Genomic DNA, 19,068 nt, shown 5'->3' on the forward strand with positions numbered 1-19,068 from the left:
TGAAATGCTGACATCTACTGCTTCAGGAGATGGACCTGGACCCTCCATTGGCAGGTCTTTGATTAGACTATGGGAACATGAGTAAAGGGTCGTTCACAACAGGACCAATTACTATAAAGGTAACTATAACGACATAAGCGTCCACAGACCAACGACCAGGAAAGTCTCTGCGCATCCGAGTACCCTAGCGTCTATTTTGAGTTGACGAATGCGATGTCTATAAGTTGATGGATTCTGAGCTATGATTCTGAGTGACTGTCGGTTCAACGGTTTTCCGTTCTCAAAATCTTTCTGAAAGTCATCCTGCTGGAAGGTTTCTAGCTAACACTAGCAGTCCAGTTCAATAAATAAATTTGGCTAGTGCATCGCACTTTCACTTTCTGTCATAGCAGTCAGTCAGTAGGCTAAGGTATGTTTTTTTTAAGGTTTATTATTAATAACATTGTTGTAATACCAAACCCATGGATGACCGGAGCACTCAGATAACTTCTTAACTTTTTTATTGTGGCATAATCGACTCTGAGGAAGATGCAGTGCGTCGAAACGTCAGTCGATTATGCACCACATTAAAAAAGTTTAAAAGTTCTGAGTGCTCCGGTCATCCCTGGGTTTAGTCTCTTTGAAGTGGCCCAGCCAGTCTGACCCTCTGGTCCTGGACGTGAGCACTGAGCACCGCACCGAAAAGGCTTGAGCGCAAGTGACACCCATTGTTTTAATTCCATTTGTGTAGTAGGCGATTTGATTCACGCTGCTAAGGCAGCCTGGAGACCATGGAGCAAATTTTCGCCTGAGATAGGAGACCAATCACAGAACAAGGGGGAAAGCAAGACGATGATGAGCTATGCACAGACGCATTTGATAGACATCCGTGGCACCCAATAAACGGATCTGGGCATTTTTTTTTTCAAATACGAGAAAATTAACGTTTGGTTCCCAGACCACGTCTCATTGAGAAGTGGTGGCGCTAGCCAGGCTAAGGCTAGGCTGTGAAGTGTAGACGACGTAGCCTACAACCTACATGTACCCTGTTGTCATTTGGACCCGGATAGATAGCCTAGGGTGCTAGGCTACTCGGTGTTTTTTACCCTTAATTCACGCTCCATATTGTCAATAATGATGGTCACAGTAAAAACATACCTGTCGTCAAGGCTTTCTTTTGCTTAATATTGATAATTGCTGCCCCAAGTATTCTCGGGCGACAAAATACTCTTTAGGGTGCATTAAACTCCAGACAGACTGACTGTCACAACAGAATCTTTCAGGTCGGAAGAAGGCGGAGCTGCACAGAGCACACAAACAGAAAACGCGCGTAACATATCCAGATTGAGAGAGAGAGAGCTCGTCTGTTTTTTTTATTCAACTTTGTTGCCTGATGCTTGGGGCTAAACAATTGCGCGTCTTCATTGCACAATTTATTTGAATAAACTTCAGATCCATTAAGCCTGCTAGTTTCATCAGGATATCCTAGCGTGGCCTACAGCCTACCTATATTGAACTTGTACTTGACTTGAACTTGTATCACTACACAATATTTAATGGTTTTGTAAATGCATTGTATTTTGTGTCAAATGGACACATATGGCCACTTTTTTCCCCTAAATATGATTGATAAAATAAGAAAATCTTGTATTTGAATTTAAGGGAAGTTATATAAATGACTTTTGAACTGACACCGAAGTCCACTGAAATTTAAAGAAGCTTTAGCTTCCGTACACAAAATGTCTTCTGTAACCTGCACACTCATAGACTGTTTTGATCAAGGTCCTCTCCAGCACATCCTTTCAGTTACTATTTTTGTACATAACAAAACAATGATATATGAAAGTTCATGTCCCCTCTGCTTTCAGACAGACTTCTTCCTGTAACTTCTTAGGTCTGGAATGGAATATAGGCTATAAGACCAAAGACTTTTTGAGCATCATATGAAGAGTTCAGAAGTTAAAAAAGAAAACAGTTAGGTTCACCTTCACAAATGTACAAAATTCAACAAATGGACTTGGTTGCTGGTTCATATCTCATATTTGCCAAGATATAGAAATATAGTGCATTATGACGACCAATCTGTGCACCATCCGCACCAGGAGTCACCAACATGCTGCAGGGATAGGCCAGCTTCATTGGATGCTAACTAATTAGAAGAATAAGTAGCTTTTGCTCATCAAGGCCTCTTTATCTGTTTTATTTCTCTCACTGTTTTTGTTCATTTGTTCATTTTTGTTAAATAGAGTAAACTTTGGTAGAACTCCTGTTGTTTTGTGCTATATGTGCTACAAATAAGTGTTGTTTGACTTGATGCTGTGAAAATGAAGACATGCTAATGAAATGAACTTGACTTTATACTTTGACTTGACTTAATGATGAATAGTTGACTGATAAGTTCACATGAGATTCTCAAATTAACTTTGGGTTACTTATGTGTCCACTAGATGGCAGTATCGATGGCTCCAAAATTGAGTAAAATAAAGCAACTTTATTACAACTCAGCAAACAATGGGCCCTATCTTGGTGATCAGAAACGGATGGTCAGAGGCGCAAAGTTTATAGACGTTAAAGGCGTGGCCAGTCCACATTCACTAATTTAATGGCGTGATTTTGTGATCAAATGCTGGGTGCAAAAGGGTTGTTCTTATGTGTCTTAATCAGTCATGAGTGTGTTTTGGGCATTACATCATTTAAACCAATGAGAATGACATGTGTCATTCCCTTTAACAGCAAGCAGCACAAGTTCAAATGCATCGGTATTTATATAGTCAGCGGTGCATTTGAAGGAATCCGTTTGCATGTGAGACCGGAACAGGGATTACTGCCTCACATCTCTCTAACCTTAACTGCAGTCAGTTTAAAAAAAACAACCCTTGATTGTAGCCTATTTCGAAAGCTTCACCGTTAGTGCCATATTAAAGGACAAAGTCAGTTGGGTGAACTTCACAAAAGCACTTCTTGTACAGGTAAGGGTAAGGAAACAATTTTTTTCACTTTTTTGGTAAAAAAAGTGCCCTGTTTCCACACCTTATTAAATAGAGTCTAATGCGTTCAAAAGTTCTCTATTTAGTGCCACAAACGAAGGATTTGAAGTTTTGAGAGATTCCGGATTGCATCGGGTATAGAGCTACAGTTGGAGGAAAACCAAGTGAACACTTTTATCTATACTATGGGTGACGAGGCGGAAGATTTTGTGACTTCACTTCATATGACGGAGGAGAGGGCAAGTGACACAGTGAGGGCATCAGACACAGCAAGAACAAGGAGAGACTGTGGACAGTTTTATCACTGCTCTCCACTGCTTGTCAGAGCACTGAGGCTATGGACAGCTGCACGACAAAATGGTCCAGGACAGACTTTTGTCAGAGCAACATCAGCTGGACTCTGGAGCTGATGCTGGAGAGAGCGGTGACCCGCACACGTCAGAGCAAAAATGTGTGCGAGAAAGTGAGTGCGAGAGAGTCAAGGAGCAGTTCCCCACACTGTTCAAGGGGCTAGGCAGGATGGAGGGAGAATACAAGATAGAGCTTAAAGCAGACGCCAAACCATTTTCCATATCAACCTCATGACGAATCCCGCTGCCTAAAGTAAAAAAAGAACTCACGCGCATGGAAGAGATCTAGGTGATCTCAAGGGTTGAAACAGACCACAAGCCTCTGGTTCCGTTACTAAGCTCCAAGAGCCTGGATGAGCTCCTGCCACGCATTCAGTGACTCAGAATGAGACTGATGGCTTTCAGCTACTTCATCTCCCATGTGGCTGGCAAGAAGTTGGCTAAGGCAGATGTGCTGTCAAGGGCGTTGAGAGACAGAGGGCAGCCAGAGCCGGAAGAGGAAGTCAACCTGTACGTAAACACGATCATGTCAACCCTCCCAGCTACATAAAAAAGCCTACAAGAGATAAGGGAACACCAAGAACGTGATGAAATACTGAGCCAAGTGAAGAGGTACTGTACTGAGGGCTGGCCAGACAGATCCACAATAGATAGAGTTTACCTACTGTATGCACATGTCGAGGAGGAGCTATCAGTGGAGAACAGCTTACTACTGAAAGGATGTAGTTATTCCCAAGCTGCCACAGACAGAAATCCTTCAGAAACTGCACGCAGGACACCAAGGTATAGCAAAGTGTTGTGAAAGAGTGGCCGGGACTGTGTATACAGCTTCAGAAAGTGGTTGAGGGTTGCGACACGTGCCAAGAAAGAATCAACCCCAAAGAGCCACTGCTGCCTACAGAGTTCCCTGACAGATCATGGGCAACTTGAGTGAGTGCTGACTTGTTTCAGTGGAACAATAACCAGTATCTATTGGTGCTATAGACTATTTTTCCCATTTCATTGAAGTAGCTAAACTCCATGGCATACCGTCTGAGGTCATGACAGACAATGGACCCCAGTTCTTGTCTGAATGCTTCACTCAGTTTGCAACACAGTGGGGGTTCACACAAACAACATCCAGCCCTAGATACACTCAGAGCAATGGAGAGGCAGAGCTAAAGAGTTAAAGGCCTCCTCCAGAAAGAAAAAGACCTGTATCTGGCACTCATGGCCACCACTCGCCAACGGGTACTGTCCAGCACAGCTGTCAATGGGCCAGTATAGCTCAGAACAACAGTTCCGGTTACTCTGTCATCTCTCAACCCAGTCTGGACTGACATATCCAAACTCAAAGAGGAGGAAGAAGAAGAGAGATTGAGCTGGAACTTCAACAAAAGACACAGAGCTCAACATCTCACAAGACTGACACCAGGTGACCATGTCTGGGTAAAGGACACAAAGGAGAAGGGAACAGTGATAAGGCAGACGGAAGCAAGGTCATACATCATTGACACTCCCAGAGCGATCCTGCGCCGCAACCGAAACCACCTCGTCACTACGGCAGTGCACACACACACACACACACGTACTATACGCATGCACACAAACACACACGGACAGACACACACGCATGCACACACATCCACACACACATAAACACACACGCACACACACAGGCACGCTCATACTATCGGTATTGGCAATTATAACGGCCGATACATAATTATAAATTCAGTAAAGGAAAACCGAATATTCCCGGCTGCATTTCCAGTATTGCCGATACGTAGTTTGTGCAACAGATGGCGCAGCATCTTGCTGCAAGACACACGTAACTTGTTAAGTTGGAAGTTCATCTTGTAGGTTGGAAAAACAATAGACGCTTCTACAAGGACAACACTGTAGCTAATGGCAGAGAATGTCTAATAAGGGTAGGATGATTTTCACATGAAATGTAATTCCCATTTCTTCTTGAAGCAAAATAAACCTAAGAATGTTTATCGGACATGCTTGGTTTTTACTAACCTGGCAATAGCCAGATGAATTTCGCTCCGCCTAGCTCCACTCATCCATCTGGAACCGATCCATTGAAGTGTTGCTTCAGAAGGCTGGGCCTAATCAAAAAATGCTTGCATATGATTGAATAAGCCAATTGTCCGTCATCTATTGACGTGCTACTTCAACCACTCACATCGAAGCCAACCCGTGACGCTAATAACAGACTCACAGTCGCTTCTACGCTATGTCACATCTATGAAACTCCCGCTCTGCGTCCTGATTGGCTAAACCATAAAGTTGGTTGGAGAAATCACTCTCAATGGAAGAGGTCCCAGATGGATGTGAGTGAAGCTAGGCGGAGCTAAGCGGAACGACATTCATCTGGCTAGGGTCAGGTTAGGTTTTTACTGCAGGTACGTTAATCTTATACAAGCTTAATGTTATCAATAGTCCTAGGTAAAATAATGTTACCGTTAGCATTGGTTGATTAATGGAGGCCAGTTTGATTGTTGGTGTATTTGTGAAAACATAAATGCGGTTATACCAAGCAAATTGATAACAGCACTGTAATTGTATCTTTCGACTGTCATCTCATTCTTTTCTGACCATACTAACAGGAACTAAGTTAGTTAGCCACAACGCTAATGTTCGCTAACACGGTGGTTTTCTAATGGAAGATATACCTTAAAGATAACCTGTCTATGATGCATCCTAAACACCGGGCTGGGACATTTCTGCTTGCTAAATAGGTTTTTCTGCTGTTGATTCACTCACAGTCCTTGGTGGCCCTTTCAGTGCTTTGTAAAATGTTGCATTAAGACCACAAATGCATACATGCATTAGCCTACTAATCCAAACAACATCAAACTTGGCACTGCACTTAGTCTAGTGAGTGTTTGGGAATGAAAGCTCAGTTGCTCACATTTATTTCGTGTAGACTTTTTGTGGTTTTAATGCAGCATTTTACAAAGCAGCATTTTTTGGGTCCCGGGGAGGCTACATGCCCACCAAATTTTGTGTGCCCCGTTTTTTTCTGTGTCCTGGGTATCATTGACCAAACATTCAGGAAGTAGATGACGGGGAAAAAAAACTGACAACCCCTATATGACCGCTTCGCTAGCTACGCCACTGCTGACAACTACTTTGCCGGAAAGGCCATGGCAGCGTGTGGCAGTGGATCTTTTCCAGTGGGACAATGCCATGTACCTTGTGGTTATTGACTATAGTCAGGTAGAACTTTAGTCAGGTAGAACTTTAATTTAGTGGAATTTGGGCATAAGTGTGACATAAGGAACTAATGCATTTTTTTTGCATAAATTGATAGGTAAGGGGGTGTCCTTTCAGAATCTGACGGGTGCTGCTCCGGCACCCTTGAGCATTTTCTTTAAAATGGCATCACCTGCCACACCCCTTTTTTGATCATAGAAAATCATCTAAATAGACATTAACATCATCACACCCATCATGAATGGTATCAAATTAAAGCTCTTATCATACAGGAATCAGCTTTGACCATAGTAAAGTAGAAAAAAAAATAGTTTAGGTCCCTCCAGAGAACAAAATACCTTTTGGGTCATTCCACGTCAGTTCAACCAGGGCCCACGTACTTAGGTCTCAAACAATTCTGAAAAAATTACCAGGTGTACCTATGTTACCCAGGAGACACACTGTAAAATTACTCTCTTACTCACCACACTTCCTAGCCTGGCGGGCCATCCTATATCATTGAAATGTATAGTCTGGAATCGAATCATTCACCTGCTTAATCCAAGGGGCGGGCAGAGAATTGTCTTTCAAACTGCCTAGGCATGCAATAGGCCAGCGCTACGACCATATCCGTATCCGGTCGGCAAAACGGCAAATACATCCTTCTTCGAAAGGAATGACTTAAGTGCATTGTGTTGCTCTACTTTCAAAGAAAAGCACAAGTCCAACTCCAAAGTTGACGTCAACGCCGATTCAAACAACCGCTCTTCGTTCGCCATAGCCACCTTCCTTGTTGTTCACCGTCGCAGGATGTCGTTATCCTGTTAAGCCCGCCTTAAGACTCTCTAACGAAATAGAGCGCTGTGATTGGAGAACATCCACGGTGTTAAGCCAATAGAAATTCCTATGGTTCGATACTAGACGTACAGGCTGAGCAAATTAATTTGCCGCCGCTAGGGTGCGTCTAGATTTCTAGGCTACACACTTCCACCTGTGGTTGTATAGAGTAAACCTGTGGTAGCTCTATACAAAACATATTGATGTCAATGGTGCATTTTGCCCATGTTCAGGGTGGAAAGTGAAAAAGAAAGATTTGCATAAGACAAGTCAAATTGGTGTTTTTAAAAAGAAAAGATCATGGAGAATAAAGAAAAAAATATTAAACAAATCTTTGTATATTCCCACAAGGTGTTTGGGTGCTCTGAAAATGAGAACCAAAATGATTTTTTAGACTTGTAAGGTCTGCTGTTCAGACCCTGAAGGAATTTATTTTCTGTTCATTGTTTTTTGTGAGAGTGTTTCTACTTATCTCAGTAAGGAAAATAAATCAAGAGCCTATGTTGAGTACAATTTAAATTTGTATCAACTTTGAGGGACAGTTATGACCATGCAGGATTATCCAGACCAAACGTGACGATTTTGCTACATACTATTCCTATTTATGTACCAGCATGCAAAATTTGAGCCTCCTACATGGTTTAGTTCTTGCGCTGTGGGCTTGTGAACTTTGACAAAAAAAAGAGGCCGAACAAAATCGACACCCCCTCCCCCTGTGAAACTGGCTGTATCTTGGAAAGTATTGATCTTACATAAGAGTAATTTTACAGTGTGTCTCCTGGGTAACATAGGTACACCTGGTAATCTTTTCTGAATTTTTTGAGACCTAAGTGCGTGGGCCCTGGTTGAATTGACGTGGAATGACCCTTTTGCAAAGTGACCTTTAAGGTCAAATTAAGTTCCTTTTTGCTGCATAATAGCTTATACCTCTAAATCGTGTCATGTTTGGTATTAAATTAAATAAATTATGGAACTGCCATGCAGCTGAATACATACAGGAATACAATCATTCAATAGTAATTCATTTTATATGAAATATAGCAAGTCTGATGTACCCTAGTTCCATAACTTGCGGGTTAGCTAGCATGTTAGCTTTAATTTCCCTTGAATCAGTCGCTGAATTTCAGACAGCAATGTTGTGAGGTACTTCCCAGGTAGTTATTATAACTGTCCTTGGATTTCCCCCCAGAATTACAGACAACAATATTTTTCATCCTAAACATTTTTTTAATGCTTTAAAAACAGTAGGCCACAGCTGCCCAAGTATACTTACATATACCAGTACGGGAGTATGCCTATGTTCCCACAGCCCTATGTAACCCACACCTCAGGCCTAACCCTAACCCTAGAAATGTGGGAATATAGGGCTAACCCCACCGATACAAGGGATTTGTGTTGTGTTCGTTCAACACACCCACACAAACAGTGTACACCCATTCAAACACACACACACACACCCTTGAGCAGTGAACACACTAGGAGTACACATACACACCCGCAGCAGTGGGCAGCCCTTGATCCGGGGAGCAGGGAGCTGGGCTCAAGGGCACCTCATCTGTGGATAAGTCCGATTCCCTAACCAGTAGGCCATGGATGCCCAAAGTAATTGACATTAATGCTATGGCTGCAAAGTTAGGAGACATATGTTATGATTTGTTGGCTGTTCATGCATTGTTTGGTTGTGACAGTGTGTCATATCCATATGGCAAAGGGAAAACCTCAGCAATCAATTTGATGCTCAAGAGGAATCCTGATTTGAAGAATTGTACATATGTACTGTAGAAGCTGATGAACATGAATGGATTTCCTTTCTTGCCTCTACTATGGAAAGACTGTTGAAAGCCTCAGTAACTTGAGATACATGCTATTCACCAAGAAAAGAGACCCTCCTTAAATAAAGAGTCTTCCTCCAACAATGGAACACATCAAGCGTGCACAGCTGCAAGTCCTTCTGTGGAGAGCTGCTGACAAAAAAACACCTCCACTGTGTACTGATGATGTATCCCTGTTTGGTTGGAAAATAGAGGATGGAATTCCTGTGCCTGTTCATGGCAACACTGACATTGCACCCAAAACAGGTCTACAGCTTATTGCTTGTGGATGCAAGGCAGTGCCAGCAAGCTCCAGCGCCTCTTGCAGCTGTCAGTCAGATGGACTACCATGCACCACCTACTGCCATTGCAAAGGTGGTGAACAGTGTGCAAATAAACATTTGATGATGGCTACACTTTCAGTGGAGGATACTGATGACAGCCAGGGAAAAATGTCTGATTGAATGAATGTTTTTTGGAGGAGACATTTGATGTTTGTGATGTGTACAAAGCCAGTTTGGCAACATGTTCTGTATATAGTTGCTTTCAGAATCTGTGAGAAAGTTCTGCTTTGTTCCTTATAACTTTGTCTATTTGATTAATTGTTGAGGGTTGATACAATTTGTTGCTCAGCCTACCATTTCAGCGGTGTGACCTTACCAGGCTTTACAGTTATTATGTTCTCTGGAAGGACTTAAATCCTTTTTAGCATGTTTTTATTGACATCATTGATTTCTGTTTGAGAAGAGCTTTCATTTGATACCATACATGATGGGTTTATACAGTAATGTGCATCTAGTTATTTTTTATGGTCAAAAAAAGGGGGCGTGGCAAAAACTATTAATTTATGCAAAACAATTGCATTAGTACCTTATGTCACACCTATCCTGGGGTTCTACCTGACTACTACTATTTGCGCTATATAGAAGTGGCTATCCTTACCTCCACCACCAGAGACTATGACTTCACATACACAACCAGCAGCTAAGGTGACTCGAATGTTTAATGCTCAGGTTAAATATGTTTACTGTTCAAGTTTATCTACAAATATAGTAAAAACAAAAGAAGTTCTTTTGAGTGTCTGACTAGTAACTAAAGGGGGGAGATGTGGCGAGAGCAGATGTGTACCCAGGGTGCGATTTGTGTAAAAACCAGAGGGGGGGATTATTTTGAATAAGTTTGTAACCCCCACCAAAAAATAAAAATAAAAAAAAATGAACGAACGATTCATAGCCTAGTAATGTCATGGCTAATAATACCCTATATTATTATGACCGCCAGCAGCCTGGCCGGGCGGTCATATAGGTTTAGTCAGATTTTTTTTTTTTTTTTTTTTTTTAGCATGTCCAAATTTCCGTCAATGATTCCCGGGACACTGAAAGACCGGGGTAGACAAAACTTGGTGGGCATGTAACCCCATATGGATAGCATGGAACCATCGTTTTTCGTTTTGATCTGTAGCCCCCCACGCTGGACTGCACCCCCCGAAAGGAGGGTAGGGCAGACACAGTTTTCTGTGAATATCTCGAGAACCGTAAGGTTTAGGAGGACCACCTTTTTGTATGTTGATCTCAAGGGGCCATGTCAACCCATTCCATAACCACTAATTTCATGTATAGCGCCACCTAGTTAAACACAAAAAAGTAAAAATGAGGTGTTGTAATTGTAGGTATCTGTGACCTAACATAGTCAAAACTGCACGAAATTGGAAGTGTAGGATCATTTTGACACCTTCTGAATGCACGCCAAGTTTCGTGGAATTTTGTTCATGGGGGGCCACACAATAAATTAATTTATATTACTATACACCAACTGGCCTGTAGGTGGCCGGAGACAGTTTTCTGTGAATATCTCGAGAACCGTAGGGCCTAGGGGGTCCACCTTTTTTTTTATGTTGGTCTTAAGGGGGCATGTCAACCCATCCCATTACCACTTATTTCATGTATAGCGCCACCTAGTTAAAAATTAAAAAGCAAAAAATTAGGTGTTTTCATCTCAATATCTCTGGCTGACAAGGTCAAAACTGCACGAAATTAAAAGTGTAGGATCATTATGACACCCTCTGAATGCATGCCAAGTTTTGTGTACTTTCGTTCATGGGGGGCCTTACAATAAAATAATTTATGTGTACATTTAGTGACGTACACCAACAAGGATTCCCGGGACACTGAAAGACCGGGGTACACAAAACTTGGTGGGCATGTACCCCCACATGGATAGCATGGAACCGTCATTTTTCGTTTTCATCTGCAGCCCCAGCTGGACTGGACCCCCCAAAAGGAGGGTAGGGCAGACACAGTTCTCTGTGAATCTTTTATGGTATGTTGGTCTCAAGGGCCCACATCAACCTGGCTCATAATCACTCATTTGTGATTTGCCCCCGTAAAAAATGAAAATCAGTAGGATTAAAAGAAAGCCAAAATAAATATTCATCATCATCATCATGGCTGCATTTTCAGTATTGGTCGTTTATCGTTTGTCCACTAGATGGCGCATCGTTGCAGTGAGACGTAATTTTGTTGGAAGTTAAAAGTGGGTTGGAAAAAAACAATGGACGCTTCATACAAGGACTGTAATTTACCGCAGCGAACATCTAATAAGGATAGGGGCGATGTTCACATGAAGTGTAATTCCCATTTCTTCTTGAAGCCTAAATAAATCTGAGGATGTTTATCGGACATGCTTGGTTTTACTGCAGGTGCGTTAATCTTGTAATATCAATAAGGACCTAGGTAATGTTACCGTTAAGCGTTGGTTGAGTGATGGAGGCATTTGATTTATTGCATTTGTAGAAAACTATAAATGCGGTTATACCAAGCAAATGTATAGCAGCACTGTTTGTATCTTTCGACTGTCATTTATTGCACGTGCTACAAAATCATTCTGTGCAATGGAAGATTTACCAACGTTACACCGGGTCTGATACAGTTTTTGCCTATACATCGTGAGACTGAGGCGCCTGTTTATTTTGTTTTTAAGTGCGTGCAGGGTGTGAGAGGGGAATCGATGTGCTTTGATTACAGCTTGGTAGTTGTAGTCTGTGAAATTAAAAAGCACGTGTGTGTGAAGTATCCAAACAATGACACCTTCATTTCATTATGGCTGCTTTAGCAAAACACCTTAAGCTACTGTGTAGTGGGTCCCATTTAGAAGTGGCTACTTCATTCGCGCTTTCCTTGACTCATGGAGCTGCGTGAATGTTATTACAACTTTTCGCCACGATATGACCGTTTAAGTCCGCTTGATACTGTAAGGCGTAAGCCATTGGTTTCCAAAGGAGATTTTATTTGTGTCGCCAGCATAGCCTATTGACAATTTATGTTGTCATTAGGCCTACCTTATAATCCTACCTGTAGCTTAGGGAAGCTAACAACTTTCTATTAGGATCTAGTTTGTTAGTTACCGTTTGTCATAACTCCCTGATGCATTTTTGCATTTAGAATAGCCAGAGCGAAGGCTATATCTCAATCGAAAATTAAACAATATCGGGTGCCTATGGACTAGGCTGGGTGAACCCAGCCTGATCTGCCCGCTATTTATTTTTTGATTTCTTAAAAGATTGAGCTTGGTCTGATGAAAGCCAGACTAGCCATGGACCTCAGTTAAACAATGCAAGGGAACATGAATCAGCCTATTTTGCACTAACAATAACGGACAAAAGCTCTTCAACTTTGGCCCGTTAAAATGTGTATGAACAGTCTAGCGACGCATTTCATCAAGGCCCATTTGGACATGTCAGTTATTTGCACCACTGGTTAGATGTAAAACAGCATTTCGTTTCAGACTAGGCTACTGTTACTTAATTTGTGCATTAACAATAACGTTTCAGACTACTGTTACTTAATTTGTGCATTGACAATAAAGTATTACATGAACTAAAGATGACTAAAATCTTATGTAGAAGAAGAAACATTCACAAAAAATCCATCCATCCAAAAATGACCTTTGTTTTGATAGCTGTTGAAAACGGCATGGAACTGACAGAGATGGTTTTGTTTATAAATACATAAAAATAAATAAATAAATAACATTATGCTGATACCTTTTGCTTTTCCCAAATACAATGTAGCCTACAGGTGTAAGTGACCTTTCATCAATCCAGTTGCAATGGATGAACTGTGATGAACTGCCCTACTTGTGATTGTTTAGAGATTTTAAAGGTTTTATAACAATTCTACATCTTCTTTGGCTATTCTACAATCTATTCACCTTTTCAGCACCAGTAGGGTACTTTCTGTGCAGCCGCACACACACACTCAGGCATGCCAAATAAGCATACACAAAAGTTTCAAGAGTGGGGGATGGAGTAAAATATGGAGACAAATTGAAGTGTGATTTATTTTCGCGGAACGGATGTACAGGACTGAGCGGCGGTCATATTTTGTACCGCTATGCGGTACATCTAGTTTTTGCCACCTTTGTAACATTTTAGTTTTAGTTTACCGTGGTGTATGACTAAACAGCGAGTGTGCTTGGTATGATGATCAGCTCCTCTAATGCAGGGTAGGACTACGTTTTGACAAGCATACAAATTCACCTTGTTCTTGCCCCATCTGAAATGACTTCTCTTCTTTTGCTGCCTCCATCCTTTCTGTATTTGTTGTGTAAAAAACGTGGTATATGATGGCACTGAAGTCTTAAGTTAGTGAATTGGCTAACAGTGTTAGTTGGTAACCAAATAGCCTACACATTGCGCTACACGCTGCGTAGGCTACGTGCATTCTCTCTCCTGCTGATTTGCGTTCAGTAGCCAAGTGCATAATATTGCAAAAGTTAAAATAATAAATGTGTTTATTGTAGCGTACAGAAAATAAATAGCCTATCATACTGTCAGTTAATTGCCTACAGTGCAGTGAAGAGTTTGGAGAGTAAAGTTATAGGGCAACTAGAAGTTTTATGAAAAATAATTTACGAACCAGAACATAAAGACCATAAAGCTTCTATTTCTTGCAGCTGTTAATACCAGCAAGATAGTTTAAATACCCACCAACATTCGTTTTTGCAGTACAGATTATTTCTAAAAGTTATTTGTCTACTACTGGCTGATTTATCAAACGAGTGCTTTCTCGTTCGTCCTCCGCAAACTACAGGTGTTTCGGTAAAGAGCCATTGAATAAGCGATGCCAAGCAATTTCTGTAACACTTTTTGTGACATTCAGCAAATATCTCCTCATTTAATGTAAGTTCCTTCGGACAATAGGCCTACGTTCTACTCTACGTGCAGTTGTCCTCCATCTCAGTTGCATCAGTTTTCTAATGTTGAAGGTTCTAAAACATTATTATGCTTCACTGAATCCTTCTCGTTTTCTTTCATTTGTCCAGCTAACTTTTCCATTTACTTTGTCCAGCTAACTTTGCCATTTATGATGGATTACACACTCGACATTCTGAAATGCCCTGCACGATCAAGGCCAAATTAAGTTATCACGCAGCCACTGTGTCAGCAGCATCAGTGCTGACGGTGACGGTGCGTTTCTGATGTCAGATTATTATGTAGGCTAGCCTACTAGACTGTTCTCACGTTGCACTTCAGTGGGGGGGTCAACAGACATGGTGACTATGTATGATAATGAGCTTGATTGGCCTGCCCAACGTTAACCAACGCTAACAGAAAAACACTGCCTCAAAAGACTATTTTGAACTCTTGAAAGTTTTCAATGTGCAAAAACAATAATTACAATAAAAATCTCTAAATTTGATCCAAGGTGTTTCTGAAAATACAAACTGAATATTTTACAATAGCCTAGCTCTGTAATTTTGAACAATCTGCTTTCGAGCTTATTAATAATCGTGACCTGTGAAAACAGTTGTGTTGATGGGGACTGATGTGGATATGTTGTCCATTTTCTTATATCTATTCAATCATGTCTGGTCTATTATTAGGCCTACCTCTTTTCAATCCATTATTATTAGATATTTTTTGTAAAGAAATAGGCCTACATCTATCCCTTATGTTATGCCAACATATTTAATTCACCTGCATATAGGCTACATTAGCCTAGATAGAGGATTATTGACATCTGCTGTTGTCAGTGTGCAGGCTATCCCTTAAAGGCAGTTTAAAGGGATAACCAAAGTGCAGTTTCCTACCCAAAGCTAGAAAGTTGCTAGGTCGGCAATCGTCCAGAGAAGGCCGCTCAGACAATGGCAGAAGTGTTCGTCATGTTATATTTTTTACAGTCTATGGTTATGAGTTGATGTGCCATCAAAATGTTTTTGGAGATGTAATGTTAAGGTCGCACTTTAGCTCATAAGCTCTCACCCCTCGCTGCCGTTCGTTCGATGATTTGCTGAATATTGTGTAGCCTATCTGTAGGTCGGTCGTTGGCACCTTTATTTGCGACCGACATGTAAGTGCCTTGCAGGTCAGGCACTCAGCTTCATGTTGATATCGACCGAGACAAAAACATGGAAATTTACGTTTTAATTCGTCAGTGAACTACTGAACTTACACTAAACAAGGAAGTTTGCGCTATTGAGGTGACTGACTGACCAATTAAATGTTTGAGATTACTATCGACCAATGATGGTAGCTAAGGTCAGGCTCAACACCATACACTTTCCACTCAATGCAAAGCGACCTGTAGGGGAAGGGCGTGACTAGTATGTGAATGAAAGACATAGATATATACATGGATTTCTTTGGAACGTCACGAAAACATGCGTGCGCAAACAAGAGGCAGAAAGCACCATAGAACAGCACAGAGCAATGCAAAAGAGCAAAAGAATAAAATGAGTTTTTGTGCTGAAAACTGCACCAATTCGAAATCACGATGGTTAGAGAATGTTAAATATGTTCAATATCCCTAACGGAATGCATGTCTTCGCCAAAAATGACAAAATACGATGTTATATTAATAATCCAAATGAACGTCAAACTTTGAAATATAGTCTGAAATGAGATGTTATTATCATTGAGACAACAGGGGTATACAAATAAATCCGATTGTAGCTTACAACAGCCGACTATTTAGGTTAAGTTATAACGTTGTGGACGGCCACCAAGCGTCTTCTGCCTCACGGCTGCGCGCGCATCTAGTTTTGTTGGTAAACGGGAAACTCGTGTATAGGCTATCCATGAATGAAACATGAATGAAAGAGAGAGCAATGCAAATTCGCTGTAAACACGTTTGAGGCTAGAATAAACAAAATCCCAGACGACCTTGAAATTCCGCCCGGACACATTTTTAGGTTTCAAAAAGAGGACATGTCCGGGCAAAAGAGGACGTCTGGTCACCCTAGCTTAGCTCCACATTGTATAAAAATGGCATTTTAAGGTAAAATTAAGGGCCTGTTTAACAAATGAAAGGCCCCTGAATTAATTGGTTTTGGTACTGTATGTTTTCAGGGGTAATTTAAGTACATCATTTTGATTTGATTGGAGTACATCATGTTTAGTGACTACTACAGTATGTTGTGCTGCCACCCTGTGGCATACTGAGTACTCAACACAGAACAACTTAACTGATCTTTATCCCAGAGGCCCTTTTTCATGTGTGTCTGTCTTTGTGAGTATCAGGGGTGTAATGTTCTGCTCTCTGTTTGGTGTAACAGCAAAATCAGGTAAAGCACACGGCTAAATCAGAATCAGAATAATTTTTTATTGGCCAAGTATACTTACATATACAAGGAATTTGACTGTGGTAGATGTGGAACTCTCTGTACATTTAACAAATAGACATGTAGCAGTACAAATGCAACAAGATGTGGCAGATGGTCTATGAGTCTGTAGTGTCTAGTGCATTTTTTCATGCAGTGCAGTGTTGGGGATGTGGCATGAAAGTGAGGGATGCCTAATGACTGACCAGGCTTACTTGAGAAATCCAGCTCCGTCAGTAGGGTGGAAATTTCTGTTTTATTTGTATTTATGTATTTACCCATTTACTTTTTTTTTTTTTTTTTAACTTATTTTACTTTCATGGGTGTGTTTATTTCCATGCACAGGATGGTGCTGTTGTGACAGTCAAGTTTCCTTGAGAAAGAAAAAAGTATGTCTTAAGTTATGTTTCTTATCTTTGCCTAGTCAGACTGTCTGAAACCGCCTACTTTGCACACTTCAAATACTTAGTTTAAGTATGTAGTGCAGATATTGGGACAATACTAACCATCGAAAAGTGGGCACAACACAGGTAAGCACTCAGTGCACACTAGCATACTGACTGATGGAAGTATGCGGTTTAAGACACACAATCTATAACAAACCAATGAAAAAATATTCTTGTGACAGCAATAAAAACTTTTCTCTAAAGCGTGTACCTAATAAAGTGTACCAAGTAACACAAAATGAACCAGTGACAGTGCAGTAAGAGGTGTGTCGCATTTTTGGATAATTACATCTTTAAATGTGTGTCAGTACCAGAACCTGTCTCTGAAAAACATGATCCTGCAGAGATGATGAAGAAGAGTTTTCTGAGGAGCACTTGCTGCCATTTCATGCTACTGTTTTGAAAGAAACCTACTGTACCTGCAGTCTGTTTGACATCAATCAAAGGGGCTTTTCCCCATCGTAGGACATGTTGGCTTTGTTCTGTTTCAGGGCGTCCACCATGTCAATGCGTTGCTGATAGGTCATTGGAAAGCTGGTGTCGGGCTGGTTCCTAGCGCGATCTCTCCTCTTCAGCTGTCTGCAGAGGAGGTAGAACCCCTCCAGGATGGTGAGGAACAGGGAAACGCAGGCCACCACCAGCTGGAAGATGATGAAGATGGTCTTCTCCATGGGCCGCGACATGAAGCACTCCGTCTTAAGCGCGCACGGGTAGCGCTCGCACGTAAATTTGGCTGTCATGTAGAAGCCGTAGAGGTAGTACTGGCCCACGATGAAGGCAGTCTCCAGGAGGATTTTGAAGAAGAGCTGGGCCAGGTAGCTGCGCAGGAGTACGCCCCTGATCTGAACGCGGCCCCGCTCGTCAGTGTACTTGGGTCGCTTGAGTAGTGTGCAATCACTGGTGGCATTCTTGGCCTGCTCATGGAGCTTCTTCTCCCTGTGGATGACGTGCACAGCGTGGCCAAGGTAGAGGAGCGTGGGAGTGGACACGAAGATGATCTGCAGCACCCAGAAGCGCACGTGCGAGATGGGGAACTGCCAGTCGTAGCAGACGTTTTCGCACCCCCTGCGCGTGGTGTCACACACCAGGTTTGACTGCTCATCACCCCACACGCTCTCCACACCGGCACCCAGCACCATGATGCGGAAGAGGAAGAGGACGCTCATCCACACCTTCCCCACCACGGTGGAGTGCATTGCCACCTTGTCCAGCAGCTTGGACAGGAACCCAAAGTCGCCCATATTGCCGGGTCAAATCCTAGCAAAGAAATGAACGACCAGCATTTCACATTGTGTTACAGTGGTAGCCTCTGACTAGTAAAACAGATAGTCTGGAATTATTCTGCAACTAGCTAAAAATATAGTAGTAGTAGTAATAGGTAATAATAGAAGTAATAATAGAAGAAGTATCATTGCAAGTTGGTATTATTGTCACCTAAGGAAAAATAAACATGTATATTGTTCTCACTAGCATCCTAAACTATTCACTTTGTCGGAAACTTTAAATGCTATATGTAAATATTATTATAAAAGCATTATCAATAATAATGTGATATGGCTAACCCCTGGTTAAAACTAAGAGAACAGTGTGATTATAGCATAATTAAGGACGTTTGGAAAATGTATTTAAAAGACATCCAATTCTAATTGTGAAAACTAAACATTTTTGAAAATTAGTCCTACCTGGATGATTTGCTGAGTTATTCAAAAGCAGGCTGAGCAGCTTGATCTCCTGTCTGAAATGACACTGTAACCACTGTAACTTGGAACACGATATTTAAAATGGACACCAAGAGAGAAATGTCTTATAGAGACTAAGGACATGATCAGGTGGAAGAATGATTCAGACCGTTTGGTAGACGCCTTTTGACATCCCA

The 19,068-nt window shown here is 41.5% G+C and overlaps 1 protein-coding gene across 3 annotated transcripts; it reads right to left on the reverse strand.

Moving 5' to 3' along the window:
* Nucleotides 1–42: 42 nt before the first annotated feature.
* On the reverse strand, nt 43–19,007 carry LOC125299594 (gap junction Cx32.2 protein-like). 3 transcript variants are annotated; one of them, XM_048250925.1, is made up of 3 exons: nt 18,875–19,007; nt 17,612–18,449; nt 43–67 (listed from the first exon to the last, which is right to left on the reverse strand). In XM_048250925.1, exon 2 carries the CDS (start codon nt 18,431–18,433, stop codon nt 17,633–17,635), a length of 801 nt encoding a protein of 266 aa, XP_048106882.1. In that variant the 5' UTR covers nt 18,434–18,449; nt 18,875–19,007; the 3' UTR covers nt 43–67; nt 17,612–17,632. The 3 variants fall into 3 exon arrangements, with proteins under 3 accessions (XP_048106882.1, XP_048106881.1, XP_048106880.1); XM_048250924.1 differs by lacking the exon at nt 43–67 and adding an exon at nt 16,729–17,119; XM_048250923.1 differs by lacking the exon at nt 43–67 and having other exon boundaries at nt 16,729–18,449.
* Nucleotides 19,008–19,068: the final 61 nt, after the last annotated feature.

Source organism: Alosa alosa, chromosome 8 (genome assembly GCF_017589495.1).
Source record: "Alosa alosa isolate M-15738 ecotype Scorff River chromosome 8, AALO_Geno_1.1, whole genome shotgun sequence".
In the NCBI taxonomy this organism is placed as follows: Eukaryota; Metazoa; Chordata; class Actinopteri; order Clupeiformes; family Clupeidae; genus Alosa; species Alosa alosa.

What these genes read in the sequence shown, in the direction of transcription:
- LOC125299594 (XM_048250925.1), bottom strand. Translation starts at nt 18,433, where the DNA reads ATGGGCGACTTTGGGTTCCTGTCCAAGCTGCTGGACAAGGTGGCAATG.